The sequence below is a fragment of the Haliotis cracherodii genome, unplaced genomic scaffold (assembly GCF_022045235.1).
Source record: "Haliotis cracherodii isolate W230 unplaced genomic scaffold, xgHalCrac1.p SCAF_13, whole genome shotgun sequence".
Taxonomy (NCBI): domain Eukaryota; kingdom Metazoa; phylum Mollusca; class Gastropoda; order Lepetellida; family Haliotidae; genus Haliotis; species Haliotis cracherodii.
The window spans coordinates 13,804,540-13,819,608 of NW_027266268.1; the positions used below are offsets into that span (position 1 = coordinate 13,804,540).

The following is a 15,069-nucleotide window of genomic DNA, read 5'->3' on the forward strand; positions in this document are numbered from 1 at the left end:
TCAATTGCAATAATCAGTTTTTCCTGGCCAGCACCACCAGTACAATTAAGCCAATGAAGTGAGTGAAATTTCCCAAGGCTGGCTAAAAGCGGAACAGTTATCCAGTGAGGTGAAGCCATTATTGTGTAAGCTGTACTCTTGGGGAAGTCCTTGAAAGTATATTTCCTAATGATACAGACATCTTGTTGTGTTTTTATTCCAAGTAAATCCCCAAGCAAATTGCGAACTGTGGCTAATTTTATTATTCGTTTGGAATGGCTGCAGTTGATACTATATTCCTGTAGACTGATAAGATAGCTAGGGGGCAGGCAGCAGAGGACTTTCAATCATTCACAGGCAGTCCCAGGGGTATTGCATATGTTATTGTAGAACTGGGGGACTCATGATATATTGCTGGAGCTATGATATCCCAATAAAGTTAACAGTTTATCAGCTTTATCAATGTATACTTTAATACTGGTATGTGTTGCATTCTTTGTGATTGTCTCTAACCTGTAATTGTCTCTATTTCAGTAGTTGTGAGGTTACCTGTTAATGAACCTTAGGTAGGGTTATCTGATGCAGAAGCCTGTGTTTTTGATGCAGGAAGAGCAGACCAAATGGATTTTTTACAGAATTTCTTGGTCAGTTTGAAGAGAAGGAACGAAAAAAGAAGAACATTATCCTTATTCGTTTAAGTTATTAATTACCGTATTCGATGTAATAAGCGCCCAACTCTAATAAGCGCCCAAGGCGATATTTGCTAATATATTGGCAAGTGAACAATCCCAATTAGCATCCTTTTGGATTGATCAATGTACACAAGACTTATTTATTCGTGTATAATACGCACTCGTGTGTTATATGCACCCTTAATTATGTGAAATTAAATTCTGGAAAAATATATCTGTCGTATATAAACAGTTCAGACCGTCAGCATAAACCACGAAATGTATCTTTCAACTCTGTTTTTTACCACCAAAATAATATTCTAATAATTTCTAATTTTGAGAGTGCCCTGGGCGCTTATTACGTCAAATACAGTAACAACTCTTGAAGATACCATTTTAACTGAAAATAGGAAAACTAGTGAATAAAATATACAAATGTATGAAAAGTTTGCATAAAGCATTTATTTGTTTTTTCGTTTTTGCTATTCTGTAAAGATAGTAAACTGACGTGGCCAAATGGACTAAAGATTCAAACCCTCTGTGTTCTATGACTCAAGACATTTTGCACAATCAGCATAATTAGGAGTTTATGATTTGTTTGTGTTTTTCAGTTTATTGGATCGTAGCTTTGTGTTAGCACTGCTCATGTATTATTTTTATCAAGTGAAACATTTGTTATTACCATGGCTCCCAAAATTAATGTTTTACTCACGATATATTTCTATGACCATGAGTTTAAAGACATGCTTGGTGAAACCCTTGAACAAATCCCTACACAAACACAGGGCTTAGCATTGCTACATGTGGGTTGATGTTAGACAAAGTTAATTTAGTCTTTGACCTACGATTACCATGAGGTCACTTTGCAAGCATGAGTTGATAGAAGTAGTTGTAAGGTTACATATATTTTCCTGAGGCCGACCTGTAGAGACGCAGCATGTCATCTTAGCTGCATGGTGTGTTGATGCTGATAACTACATGAATGTCAGAATCTGCCCACACCCCCCAGTCACACTTAAAGGTCACTTTTCTGACTTCATAACGGATGTTTGCATGTAGACTTGGACAAATTTGTTTGGCAAACACTATTTCTGTTAGCTTTTTTTTTTATAGGAGATAACCCTTCCTACTAGATTTGCACAGTAAACATTTCTGGGATCTCCAAGAAATGGTGGTGAAGTGGCTGTGTCTGTTTTTTTTCAATCACTTGCAAACTTTTTTTCAGGTTGAAAAAAAAGGAGCAACAAAATATCAAGATTTTCTTTCAAGAATTATTTTTTTCATGGCAGTAACCCTTCATACTAGATTTGCTCGGTATCCTAATGAAACGAATTGAAGCTCCATAAGATCTCCCCCATGTCTCCCCCGTACTGCCGTCAATCTCCTGAGAGGAAGCGTGAAGGGAGGTGCTATGAGTGGGCAAGATAAGCTGACTGACGGGTGCAGGAGTGTTAGGAAGTGCAGGATGTAATAGACAAGCCAGAATTGAGCAAGAGGAGAATCTTTCTGCAGATTCCTACCAGCACTCCAGGCATTCTATCAAACTATATGCAATGACAGTGCTGCAAATGAGGTGTCTTCCAAATGTGCCTACAGTCCCATTCTACTTACAGTAAAATCATGAAATGATATGGTCTGATGCTCAAAAAGAGATATTTGTTCAAGAGTTTCGAATCCGATTTATTTTTGACATTTGCACTTTCACTCAAGACTGGTATGATATAAGTGGAGCATTATCCATGCATGAAGTATGCTTCCTTAGGGCCTTGGGGAATTCATGAGGCACATGTCATGAGAAAGTCAAAGGTCAAGGTCACAAGATGAAAAAAAACCCAAAACCAAAAAATACTCACCGAAATGTTTGTTGTTACGGTCCACTTCTGAATAGGAATTAATTCTTATTTTTTTATCATTTTCTTGGTGTTGTTGTACCTCCTCTATACTTAGAAATGGGTTTTGGGCCAGGGATTAGTCAAATGTCACGGTCAGCACTTGTGGTTGTATCAATGTCAGTGTCTGAGGATCCGGAGCAGAATAGGTCTTCAGCAACCCATGCTTGCCGTAAAAGGCGACTATGCTTGAAGTAAAAGGCGACTAACGGAATCGGGTGGTCACGCTCGCTGACTTGGTTGATGCATGTCATTGATCCCAATTGCACGGATCGATGCTCATGATATTAATCACTGGATTGTCTGGTCCAGACTCGATTATACTTTCAAACGCCTCTAGTTATTGAGTTATTTAGATTTTTTTCACATTTGGTATCTTAATTTTAAAATAAAAAATAGAATCCCAGAGAGTTTAGTAGAGCTTTTAGAACAACTCTAGATATGATGTATGCGCAGTCAACCACAACTTGCTTATAGTGAGTGAGTGAGTATGGTTTTAAGCGATCATTTATGTTTTAAGCGATCATTCCAAGAATATCACGGCAGGGGACACCAGAATGTTCTTCACACATAGTACCCATGTGGGAATGGAACCCATGCCTTTGGCGTGACAAGCGAATGCATTTGCCACTAGACTGCCCCTCAAACTGCTTGTAAAACAGTGTTATACAACATTATGAATCTTATTACAGGATGGTTACATAGAGTTCCACGAGTTCCTGCAGGCGCTGTCAGTAACGTCCAGAGGCAATGTAGAGGAGAAACTGAAATGTAAGTATTGGCAGATTCAATTTAGCTCACCTAACTGGCTCCATAAATATTAAATTTGATTTTAGGCCTGACTTTCTTTATGGTGCACCCCTGCTCCCCATCCTCCCTAGTCCGCGCCTTGATCCATGTGGTATCCCAAACACCTGGCGTCATAATGAGTGATGCATTCATATAATGTTTGCTGCTATTTTGCCATTTATCTGTTTTGGTGGATAATTGAGACTGGTTATTGTCTGGCGTTGACATTTTTACAGACATCTGTTGACCATCTTCTCACTCTTCTTCCATCATCTTCTGTGATGCTAAAGTACCTATGAAGATGAAATATTGCAAAATGAATCAGGTTTTGGATGTGTACCCTTTTGTTGAAACCCATAAGCACAGTATAGTGTAGTCTGTGCCACAGTCCCTGAACCATATTATTTTCCCTTCTGCACAACCCTTAATGTAACGATACAGCCCTAAATAAAGCAAGTCTAGATTTACCTCAGGTTCTGAATCTCACTCTCACTCAGGCTCCTTTCAATTTAAAGGGCGTTGTTTGTTTCTATAAAAATTATTTACTTTCAGAGATTAAATGTTAGTTTTAGTGTAGCGCTGACAAACCTAAAATCATCATCTGGGCAAATCTTGGATTCCAACCCCAAATCTTCACATCCTGGCACACCTAAGGGACAGAAGTCTGATGTGTCATCTGAAATGACTGGGCCACCCATCTTATCAACAATGGTTATGACATCACAGCATGTTATTGTTGACCACTTTTAGCTTCTAAAAATAGTTGAAAGAGTAAATGAAACTGGTTGAATTTCACTTTGATCAGTGTCTCATATATCATGGCATGTCAGCTTGAGTGAGTGAGTGAGTATGGTTTTCTGCCACCTTTAGCAATATTCCAGCAATATGGTGGCAGGGGACACCAGAAATGGGCTTCACACATAGTACCCATGTAATCGGACACAGGTCTTTGGAGTGATGAGCAAACGCTTTAACCTATCGGCTACCTAACCACCTCCATGTCAGCTTGAAGGTGAAGGAAAGTCTGAAGTGATGCAGACCTTAGACATTTAGTCTTTGGTGAAACCCACAGGCACAAGTGTGGTGACAACAAATGGAGAATGATGATCAGGCGAATCTGGGATTCAAATGCCAATTCTAGGATCCAGGCACACCTAAGGGACATATATATATATGTGTGTGGTTGATTGGATTATTAGAAATGATATATCAAATTATGATAAATAACAATGAGTGTTAATGTAATGCATGTCATTACTGCATTGCCATGTGACATTTAAAAGCAAAATATACAAATTTGAACAAAGGTACGGTAGATTTACATGATGATGACAATAATTCAATAAATTGTAGATGTGTAGGGCTAACATTATATTGAGTGTGTAGATATTTATTTCTAAGCTCTGAATAATCTTCTCATTACTGTGAAAAATGATTGTCATTTTCTGTAATATTATTTCCAAAACGTAGGCAGTTGGCACAAACTCGATTTAGCTGATCTTTATTTCGATGTCTACAACAATTATGATGTCGCACGTTGACCCTGTTCACTCCTGGCCATTGTTTCCGATTAAGAGGATACTACTTCTTCACTACTTATTCTAAAATGTGGACATAATAAACAGATTATTACATTCATGAATGTATATTGAGTTTACTCGCATGGGAAAAAAAATATCTTGATATGTGAATCAGTATGTGTCAACACACAAACACTCATGAAACAACCTACTTGTTTGCTGTATCACACTGTTACAGATTCTCACACTGGAACTAGTTGATAGGCAAGTCCTATCTGATGCTGCCCTTTTTCATCATGGCACTATCATCACTAACATATTACTAGCTGTGCTCCGCTAGCATGCCGCTTCACAGCGATCCAATTACTAAGATATATGTACATAAACTCATTGCAAGGGCCTATCATACAAGCCATTTAACACTCCTGTCAATATTCCATAATCATGATGTAGTTTTAGTGCTTTTTCATGTTGCAGGGGAAGAAATGGCCTGATTACTATTGATGAATGTGTCAAGGAGAAAGTTAATGGGGAACTTATGTGATAATATTTTCATGTGATTACAGAGTATCGCAGATATTTGAAACCAAGATATCTGACAAAAGAAAAGTTGGTTGTTTGAAACCATATTTGATCAATAATAAGGCGTGTGACGATTTTGTGGGCGTGTCATTTTGTTAAGCTGTTAGTAAGTGATGCCATGTGCTTAATATGGTGTGATTATTGGTATTTTTACTCCTGGTGTATGCAGCATTTTACCTTCATGACAACCTGTTATGGAAAGGAAGAAATAACATGATTAAAAATCGAACACCAGCCAACACGACAACTGTTTAGCTCACCTGGATAAAGCCTCAGTTAGCATTTAAATGTGGATTTAAATTAAATAATAATTTGTTCCAGACAACAATTAAAAAAATTATATGTCTTATACAGATCCATCTTTAGTAGTGTTTCCCTCCTTAGGGTAGTATTATTAGATTCGTCAATATATTTGGAGGGACAGCAACTAAAAATAAGTTCTACAGGTCTGACAATATAACACCGCTTTATATATGAAGTAGTCCCTAAGTGATGCAGGTCTTCCCTCTTTACTGAAAGGGTTTGGAGCTGACAAGCCTTGAAAAATCTTGAATCCAAACTCACAATCATCTAGGTTTCAATCTAAGGGACAACTGGATAACCTGGTCCTGGTTGGAATCTTGAAGCTTTAGACCAAGGTTGTTATCCCCCGCCCAACAAAGTTGGCGGGGGATTTAGAAATGGGCTCAGTCCGTCACGTTTCGTTTCCGAAGCATAACTCATACACCGTTCAATATTTTTTCATCTAACTTTGCAGGTCTGTCAGGTACATGCTGAACTGGTGCCTTTTGCTATTAAGAAATTTAATTTTTTTTTATTTGTTTCAATGGCAACAAGATGGACTTAGGTTCTGCGAGGGTAGTGTTTGTTTCCGGAGCATAACTCATAAACCGTTCAATACCTTTTCATCAAACTTTGCAGGTTTGTCAGGTACATGCTGAACTGAACTTGCTATTTAGAAATTTTAGAAATTTTATTTTTTTCTGTTTCCATGGCAGCAAGATGGACTTAAGTTCCAAACTCTTCTTTTTTTTACAATTTCCATGACAAGTTCCTCCTCGGTTAAAAAAGGTTAGGGTTTGTTTAGATTTAATCATGTCATAAATTGTGCAATAGGGGCGGGGGATATAGCCATGTTAGTGGCAAACTCTTGTTCACCTTGGAATGACTCTCAACATTATTGCATATATATGTATATGTATATGTATATATATATGTATATGTATGTGTGTGACATGTTATGTAATCTTGGTCCTGCTGGTTGATAGAGACTGTATTACCTCTTAGGCATATTTTGATTATTTTGATGCCGACTTTGACCTTTTGCCTTTACATTGCCTGATTTATAAATGGTTTTTCTGCCTTTTATTTTCTTATCTGCAACTACTGTACATATATTGCTCAAAAGAAGTTAAAGAACATGCAACTTTGTCAAAATGACTAAAGTCTCTTATAGCATGACATATTAAATATAGTCATATGAAAAATATCTGGAGTTCTTTAACTTGTTTTGAGTGGTATACATGAAATTGAAATTTAGTGTATATGATCCCAGCGATAGCATCTCTCAAAAGTGTTCCAATTGTATTTCGACATGTCTGTCTCCCACTAGGGGCCTTTCGGTTGTATGACCTCGACGCAGATGGCTTCATCACCCGGACGGAGCTGCTTGACATCGTAGATGCTATCTACAAGATGGTGGTAAGACTACCTCCATGAACATGGAGACATGTTGAAGCATTACCTCAAATCGATAATTAGAAGAAAATAATATCTTAATTATGTCACAGACAGTAAGAATTGTTTTGATATTAGGACCATTTTCAAAATATTTAGCATTGACTGAAATGCTTAATTGAAACACTATCTTGGGCTTCGTTGTTTTCTTGAATACATGTATTTAAAAGAAATTACTGACAAAAGTACTGATATGTCAATTTCAACATATTGTTTAAATGACCAGAACAGTGAGACTTGTCTTTCCACCTACCAATGAAATGAATTGAAAATGAATTGGGTGGTCAGGATCAGTGATTTGGTTGATCTGTTGAAAGCCTAGAGTGTCATCGTTACCAATGTGGATTTGAAATCTGGGCGGGGGAGAGGGGAATTGAAATATATTTAGTTTTCGTTAATTTTTCAAAATAGAAAGGGGCTTTGAGAATTGTTTGAGAATTATTCCAGCTATGTGACGGCATTCTGTAAATAATCGAGTCTGGACAGTGGTTGACATAATGAACATTGATCTACCCATGCTACGACAAACATGGGTTGCTACTTGCTAGAGACCAATACTAATCCGGATCGTCATGGCAGTATAATGAGAGTGAGTGAGTTTAACACTGCACTGATCAGCATGTCAGTTATGTCACTGCATGCCAGCTTTGTGTGGGAGGAAATCCTGAAGTGAGGCAGATCTAAGACGTTTACCCACGAGCATGGGTATGGTGCTGACAGACCTAGAAAACTAACCAGGGAGAATCTGGGATTTGAACACAGAATTTACCCCAATAGAATGGAGCTAGCCTACAATGGCTAATGGCTGATATTGTGTTGTGATGGTATTTACAGGGGGGAATGGTCAAGCTCCCAGAAGAAGAGAATACACCAGAGAAGAGAGTCAACCGGATATTCGAGGTCATGGATAAGGTGATAGGATACTTTTACTACATCATTAAGTAGATTTCTATGAAATATTTAAATCTGTCCAAATGTTTATGAATGGAAAAAGAGTGGTCTCACACATTGTTATAATTTGTTTTGTTTTGTCATAATTTTTCACGAGGTAAAATATTGGTTGTATGATCATCTTGCCTAATTACTACTCAACGCATGATAAATATACACTGTTATGTCAGATATATTTTAGACGTACACTTGACATATACTGAACAAAACAAGGTAGGGATCATGAATATTTTTTGGGATATTTTTCTGAAATTATGAGTGAGTGATTGAGTTATGTCTCCCCCAGAATGGAGGGAGACATATTGTGTTTGGCACGGTTCCCGTCGGCGTTGGCGTCGGCGTCGGCGTCGGCGTTCCCACCTTTTCCGGACCATAACTCGGAAACAGTTTAATATTTTTTCGCAAAACTTTGTATACACATTAACCCAGCACTGAAGTGGTGCCTTTTGCTATTTAGAGATTTTTGACATTTTTATTTTTTCTCGTTTCCATGGAGATAAGTTGAACATAGGCTCTGAATGGGGGTAAGCTTTGTTTCCTGACCATAACTCAGAAACCGTTTAATATTTTTTCGCGAAACTTTGTATACACATTAACCCAGCACTGAAGTGGTGCCCATTAGTTGTTTGAAATTTCTAGGAGTTCTATTTTTGTCTCTGTTGTTTAGTAATGGAGGGTGGGAATGAAGAGATGGGGTTTAACGTGAAGTAAACGAATGAATGGGGGTTAGGGGAGTGGGGGGAGACATATGTTTTTACGAGTAAAAACACTTTCTAGTTGGATTTTACATTGCTTTTAGCAATATTCCAGCAATATCACAGTGGGGGACACCAGAAATGGTATGAAATTGTGTGCTCAGTCTTCACAACAAAGAAATCTCCTCCAAAATATTCATGACCCCTAACTGTTTTTGTTTTTTGTATGTTACGAAAATCAGTTTTGTGTGTCATAGAAAGATATCCCCGTTAAAGTCGCACAAGGTGCAATGTTGATTTAACATAAAGTTGCACAATGTGCACTGTTTGTTTTATTCAGTAGGGGCGGTGGGGTAGCCTGGTGGTTAAGGTGTTTGCTTGTCATGCTGAAGACCCGGTTCGAATCCCCACATGGGTGCAATGTCTTATACCATTTCTTGTGTCCCCTTTCCGTGATATTGCTGGAATATTGCTAAAAGCAGCATAAAATACAACTCAACCCTCATATTCAGTCAAGCATCTTGCATGTTCAGACTGAATGATCCAAGATATTATGATGCAATTTTAATAGCCATTATCGTAAGGACAGGATACTTTTATGGTTGGCAACTTCTTTATTGCTTGTAACGACGTGTATGGTCTACGGCTTGCCCCTTCATCAGGGGTAAGCATATTGAGTTTATATATATATGTATGCTGATTCATCTTTACATACAATAATGAAGTTGTTATCCAGACAAGTGTCATGTCTGCGTGCTCTTCCAACTTCTAAATGCCTATCAAAGACTTAACATTATCCTATGTTGTATTATTTTTATGGGAAAAGTAATCACAACTGCACTTTTCGGAAATTGAATGCAGTTTGGTTCTCTTTGAAATTTACTTTTATGTCTATAAGCTTTATCTGTTGAAAAAAAGTCCTGTTGTATGTTACATTTAATTGATTTTGTTAAAACTTAATTATGATGAAGTTTGAACTTGTGTTGATTAATTTTCAGAATAGAGACAATCGGTTGACATTTGACGAATTCCTTGAAGGATCCAAAGAAGATCCCACAATAGTGCAGGCACTGACTTTATGTGATGCTGGTCGAGGATGATACAGATGGGGCTCCTGAGGGGGAGGAGGGGTGGGGTACATGCATTGAAGACGAACATCTCAACTCATTCTGTGATGATGGAGTGTTTCAGACAAATATTTCTATGTCAGTTATGTATGAACATTTTTATCAATTTTTGTCATGTCTACATGTTTGTTCATCCAGTTTATAACTGACAGAGATTCATCGACAACAACAGCATAAGCTGATGCATCTGGGAAGTGTGGAGGTTGCTTAAACTGCCTCTTTTATTGTGGAGGTCTGTAGTGTAGTTGTTCATTAGGACACAGCTTTAAAGATCAAGGTCATGGGAACCACAAGGTCAGGAACTATTGATGGTCCTTATGAAGAAGCTTGAAGATGCAAACAGCTCTTAGCAACTGAACTAATGTCATAACAGGGTGTCCTCACAGGCAGACATGGTTTAAAGCTTGTATTTTCATCAACATTGTGACGTCCAATACACAATTGATCATATGTATGGATATATTGCCACACCACCAAGTTACCCCTTCAGCAAACCATTAATTGTGGTTTCTTGGCTCTTGATGAAATGTAATTGATGAAAATTAACATATCTGTTAACATAACTAAGAAAAAGAATATCTGTTAAGAATTTAACTTAGAAAAAGAAAGCAACTCAAATTTAAATGAACCCAGACTGGAACTGTTGTGTTTGGGCACAGGTGGCCCAAGTGGTCTAAGGTGCATTTTGCTGTGCAGAGTTGCTTCCCTTAGTTGGTCCAGGATTGCTGTCATAAAGTTTGTATCCAAGATGTGCTCTGATACTGATCCTTACAGCACACTGCCGGTTCTCAAAGTGGTAAACGTCTACGGTCTGCATCACTGGTCTTTCGGCTCACATCAAGCTGACACACTCTGATATTACTGAAATACTGTTCAAGGCTGTGTCAGACTCTAATCAGCTGGGATGATGCAGTTCTTGTTTTTTTCTCTGCATTATTGCTTGTCCATCGTCACTTCTCTCATCTTCTTGCTCTTACAGTTGGCTGTAACTTGCCACTGGTCTGGGCTTTAGGTGTCATCTGTTAAGTCTGTGTTTTTTTTTCAGAACTTCCATAATTTTACTCATCGTTCTGCATGGTCGCCTCCTGTCATCCTGTGCTAGTTATAATCAGGCAGAACAGTCATTGTTTGAGTCTTCTATTAATCTATTTAGAAACACTGACAACTTATTTCACTTAAGCATTTGATTTTAGTTTTTTGTTACATTTATGGAGGTATAAACATGAACACCAGTGTGTACAGTGTAAATCCACATCATTAAAAAAAATGTTTTGAAATCAATTCTTCTAAATACATCAACAATAACAACTAAAGATTGCTTTTTTAATCATAAACTTATAACCTACTGAAGACAATAATACAAAATCAGTGACATCGTTCAGCGCAATAATGCAACTCAAGCCCCACTCAGTCTATTATCAGCCAATCAGGAAACGGCAGTCTCTTGGTGGACATGGCCTGATTTTTTCGATTTATGGAAACATAAATACTAAAACTGCTTAGTTTGCCAACCAAATGACATGGATCACTTGCTATTTATTTGTTTGATAATAACTATGTGAAAATGAATTTCAAGTTCACTTTTTCCCATCACCACTGTTCATAAAGTGACTAAGGTAATTCCCCAAAAGATCTCTGTGTATTCCAGGGAAAATGAGGGTTAGCTACCAGTAGTTAGATTTGGTCACTTGGCGTATGCATACTATTATGCTCATGATGTCAGTCACTGGTTTGGCTAGTTTGGTTTCAAGTAGGCAGGGACGAGTCCATATTTACTACCCAGGTACCCACCCCCCTTTTACCCGACCCTACCCAGGTCTCAAGAGATGGGTACAAAATGTCCTGTTGGGAATAGTTTGACCGTAGCCCTGGACAAAATTTATTAAGATACACGATACATGCATACACTGAAGTTGACTGAAGTTTTATCTTTATTCAAACATATAAAAGTTAGAAGGAATGGGTGCCTAGTCAGAAAGAAATGTGAACATTAGTGACTTGTAGTGTAACCATGGATCTAGATCATTTTTGTCATTAAACACTATATCACATGACAAACCATGGGTCCAGGTAGTCCTGTGGGTACCCAGGTCCTTCTCTGTACCCTACCTTACCGAGCACTTGAGTTACCCGTCCCAGCGCTAGTCTCCAGCAGCTGTGATCTTCCTGGCTACAATATTAAACTGCATTCACTCCTTCCAACTTGTGCCGTTTTCAAGTGGACAAAGGGACATAACTATGTAAAGTTCTAGTTTGATTCTAGCTGCCTCGTGTTGTGGTTGATGATATCGGAATTTCCTTGTATCAAAATAATAAACTGAATTCATGAGGGCAGGCAAATGAAATTAGGTTAGAATTGCAATTTTTATATTGTCTTTAACATACTGTACCTTTAATATACACTTCTGGTACTAAAAAGATGTTAAAGAGCACCCATTTTTTTCATATGACGATAGTTAATCTGTATGTCATATGAAAAAAACCCAAGGTATTCTTTAACTTCTTTTGAGAAGTATACATTTATTGTCTAGAAGAGAAAAATTATGGAGGTTTTGAATGTTGCTAATGCTAAAGCAGAGAAAGCCGTATGGCAACGTGTTTTGTTTTGAGCAGATTCGCTAGATCTTAATACAGTATTGGATTTTTGCTGTGCAGCTTTGACAAACAAATACACACAGTTTCAAGGTGGGCTGAGTACTTTAGTCAATGATTATGTGAAATAAGTTGCATATTAATGAGCAGATGGGACATAGAAGGCTTGAGGATAAATAATCTGCCTGAGACATTACTGGCGGTGGTATAACAGACAGTCTGCTGTGTCAGTTGCTACATGACTGATGGGTGGCGGTGATTGGGTTGACACATGTCATTGTATCTCACTTTCGTAGATTGATGCTCATGATTTCAATCACTGGATTGTCTGGTCCAAACTTGACTATCTACAGACCGACGCCTTATAGCTTGAATATTGCTGAGTGCGGCATTAAACAACAAACAAACAAAACAAAACATGACTGATGGTCCTATTTCTGAAAAACATTCTTTCACTCTATGTCTCTATGTCTCTAGTTTGATCTATGAAACTCTCAACAATAGCATTGAACTGACCAGGATCATGGCTAAGTAATTTTATGTCCACTACTATTGCACACAAGACAATGTATCTGTATTCAAGGTATTCAGCGTCCAGGGGGAATAAGGACTCTTTTTAGAGACTAGCGGGTTCACTTTGTTTTAATTAGGATAGACGCCCTAGTGCTCCTTATATAGAAATGATAATTCAGATGAGAAGGAAATCACTTTGTGTTATCTTAGGGCTTTTTACTTTCTGTAGTTTGCATCCGATCAAAACTTGCTGGCAGTTTGAAAACAGCTCTCCATGTACAGTTAGGTGGAATGATTAGATTCTCATCCACATTTTAAAAAAATGTGAGGCAGGGAGTCTAATTTTACATTTTAAGTTATTAAACAAACCATTTGAAGGCAGTTGTGTACAGAAACTGCTTTCTGATGTGGTTCACATCTTGTATTCTCGTCAAACGATATTCCCAACACGGAGATATTTTTGGAATGACAGGTTAATTAGAAACAGAATGCCAATTTTACCATATGCAAGTTTTTACAGCCAGGCTGATTGCTGAATGTAGAACATTTTTTTATGATTTCATCAAATATATAATAAGCCAACACTTGAAGTGATTTTCTTCTCTGTGGAACTTTGGGACAATAATATTATGTGAGGGGTTTTTGGTTGTGAGGTGGGAGAGGATGAAAAATAATAAATCATGGCGTAATACGAGTTTATGAAGGAGAGGCAGTGATCAATAATAGTTTGTTTCCGAAACATTGGAGGACGTTTAATACATTGACCACAATATGTTTACTATTTCACCTTACATTTCAGATTTCCATGTCTTTGTTGGTTGTTAAGTGTTATTGTGTATGTTTACATTTTTCTTCCAACAACAGGAAGCTAGCTCATCATATCAAGTGTATTGTATGGTACTGTAACTATGATTTGCATAGCTGCCAACAACTGTGAAGGTGTAAAATACATGGGTTCCTTCATCACAAATGACCACTGACCTACAACTGTATTATGTGTGGGATGAAACACTTCCATTCAGGATTCTAAATCTCATAAAACCCTGAGGAGAAGTAGGTATCAAGCTTTTCAACAATGGAGCAGAGAATGCACTGATTGGTTAAATGGTTTCTGGTTGGCACTATGCATAGGCTGATTCTGGGACGTTATCTGTAGGGTTAACATGACAATGAATAATATAAAGGAATAACCTATTTGAAATTCAGAATTTCAGATTATTTGTTCCTTGTGAATGAATGCTGTAATGCCTTTGCCACATTCATTCTCTCAGGACAGGTGATATGTCATTTCATAGCTCGTTAGTATTTTCAAAGTCTTTCACGATGGAAGTGTCTTTGCACCATTCGTAGATTGGGGTAGGGTCCATGGGTGGCCCAGTCGTCTAAGGCGCCACCATTTGTTGTGTCTTTTGGTCAGTCCAGAAATCTGTGAATGTGGGTTCAAATCCTGGTTCGCCCCAATTATGCTTCTAGGATTATCAGCACCATACCTGTGCGTGCGTGTTTCACGAATGTGGTAAACATTGAAGATCTTATTCACTTGGAGCGTTCCTCCCACTTCAAGCTGACACGCCATGATATAACTGGAAAACTGTTAAATGAGGCGTGAAAACCCAATTCACTCACATACTTGTAGAATTGGGTCACGCTTGGAATGTCTGGTAACTGGGACAATATTTTATTTTACACTTTACTCAGAACTGTTTGTATTAGCAACCATGACTCATTCTTCACTGTGTTGTCGAGTGGTTGGGTGGATTGTGAACTGCAAGTGTTTGATTCTAAGCAACCACATCAGTTTTCATGGTGTTATTTATTAATGAAAAATAGCTTTTGGCAGTTATGCTACTTGTTACCATTGTAAATGACAGGACTATGATTTTTCCATCTCACTATGACTCTGATCGGCTATGCATTTGACTGGATGAATTTCTGTGTTGCAAATTATTTGTTATTACTATACGGACATGTCTTCTAGATGACCTTCGCATTGCCACAAATGCTCAATTTGATGAAATTCAATA

General features: G+C 37.8%; 1 protein-coding gene across 1 annotated transcript in view; it reads left to right on the top strand.

Moving 5' to 3' along the window:
- Positions 1-12,144, top strand: part of LOC139459655 (neuronal calcium sensor 1) — a 118,263-nt gene extending 106,119 nt beyond the window's left edge. Inside the window, exons 5-8 of the mRNA XM_071241260.1 lie at positions 3,232-3,310; positions 7,043-7,131; positions 8,002-8,079; positions 9,812-12,144. Coding sequence (XP_071097361.1) covers positions 3,232-3,310; positions 7,043-7,131; positions 8,002-8,079; positions 9,812-9,913 — 348 coding nt within the window. The 3' untranslated portion in view covers positions 9,914-12,144. The remainder of the gene's footprint in view (positions 1-3,231; positions 3,311-7,042; positions 7,132-8,001; positions 8,080-9,811) is intronic.
- The last annotated feature ends 2,925 nt before the right edge of the window (positions 12,145-15,069 follow it).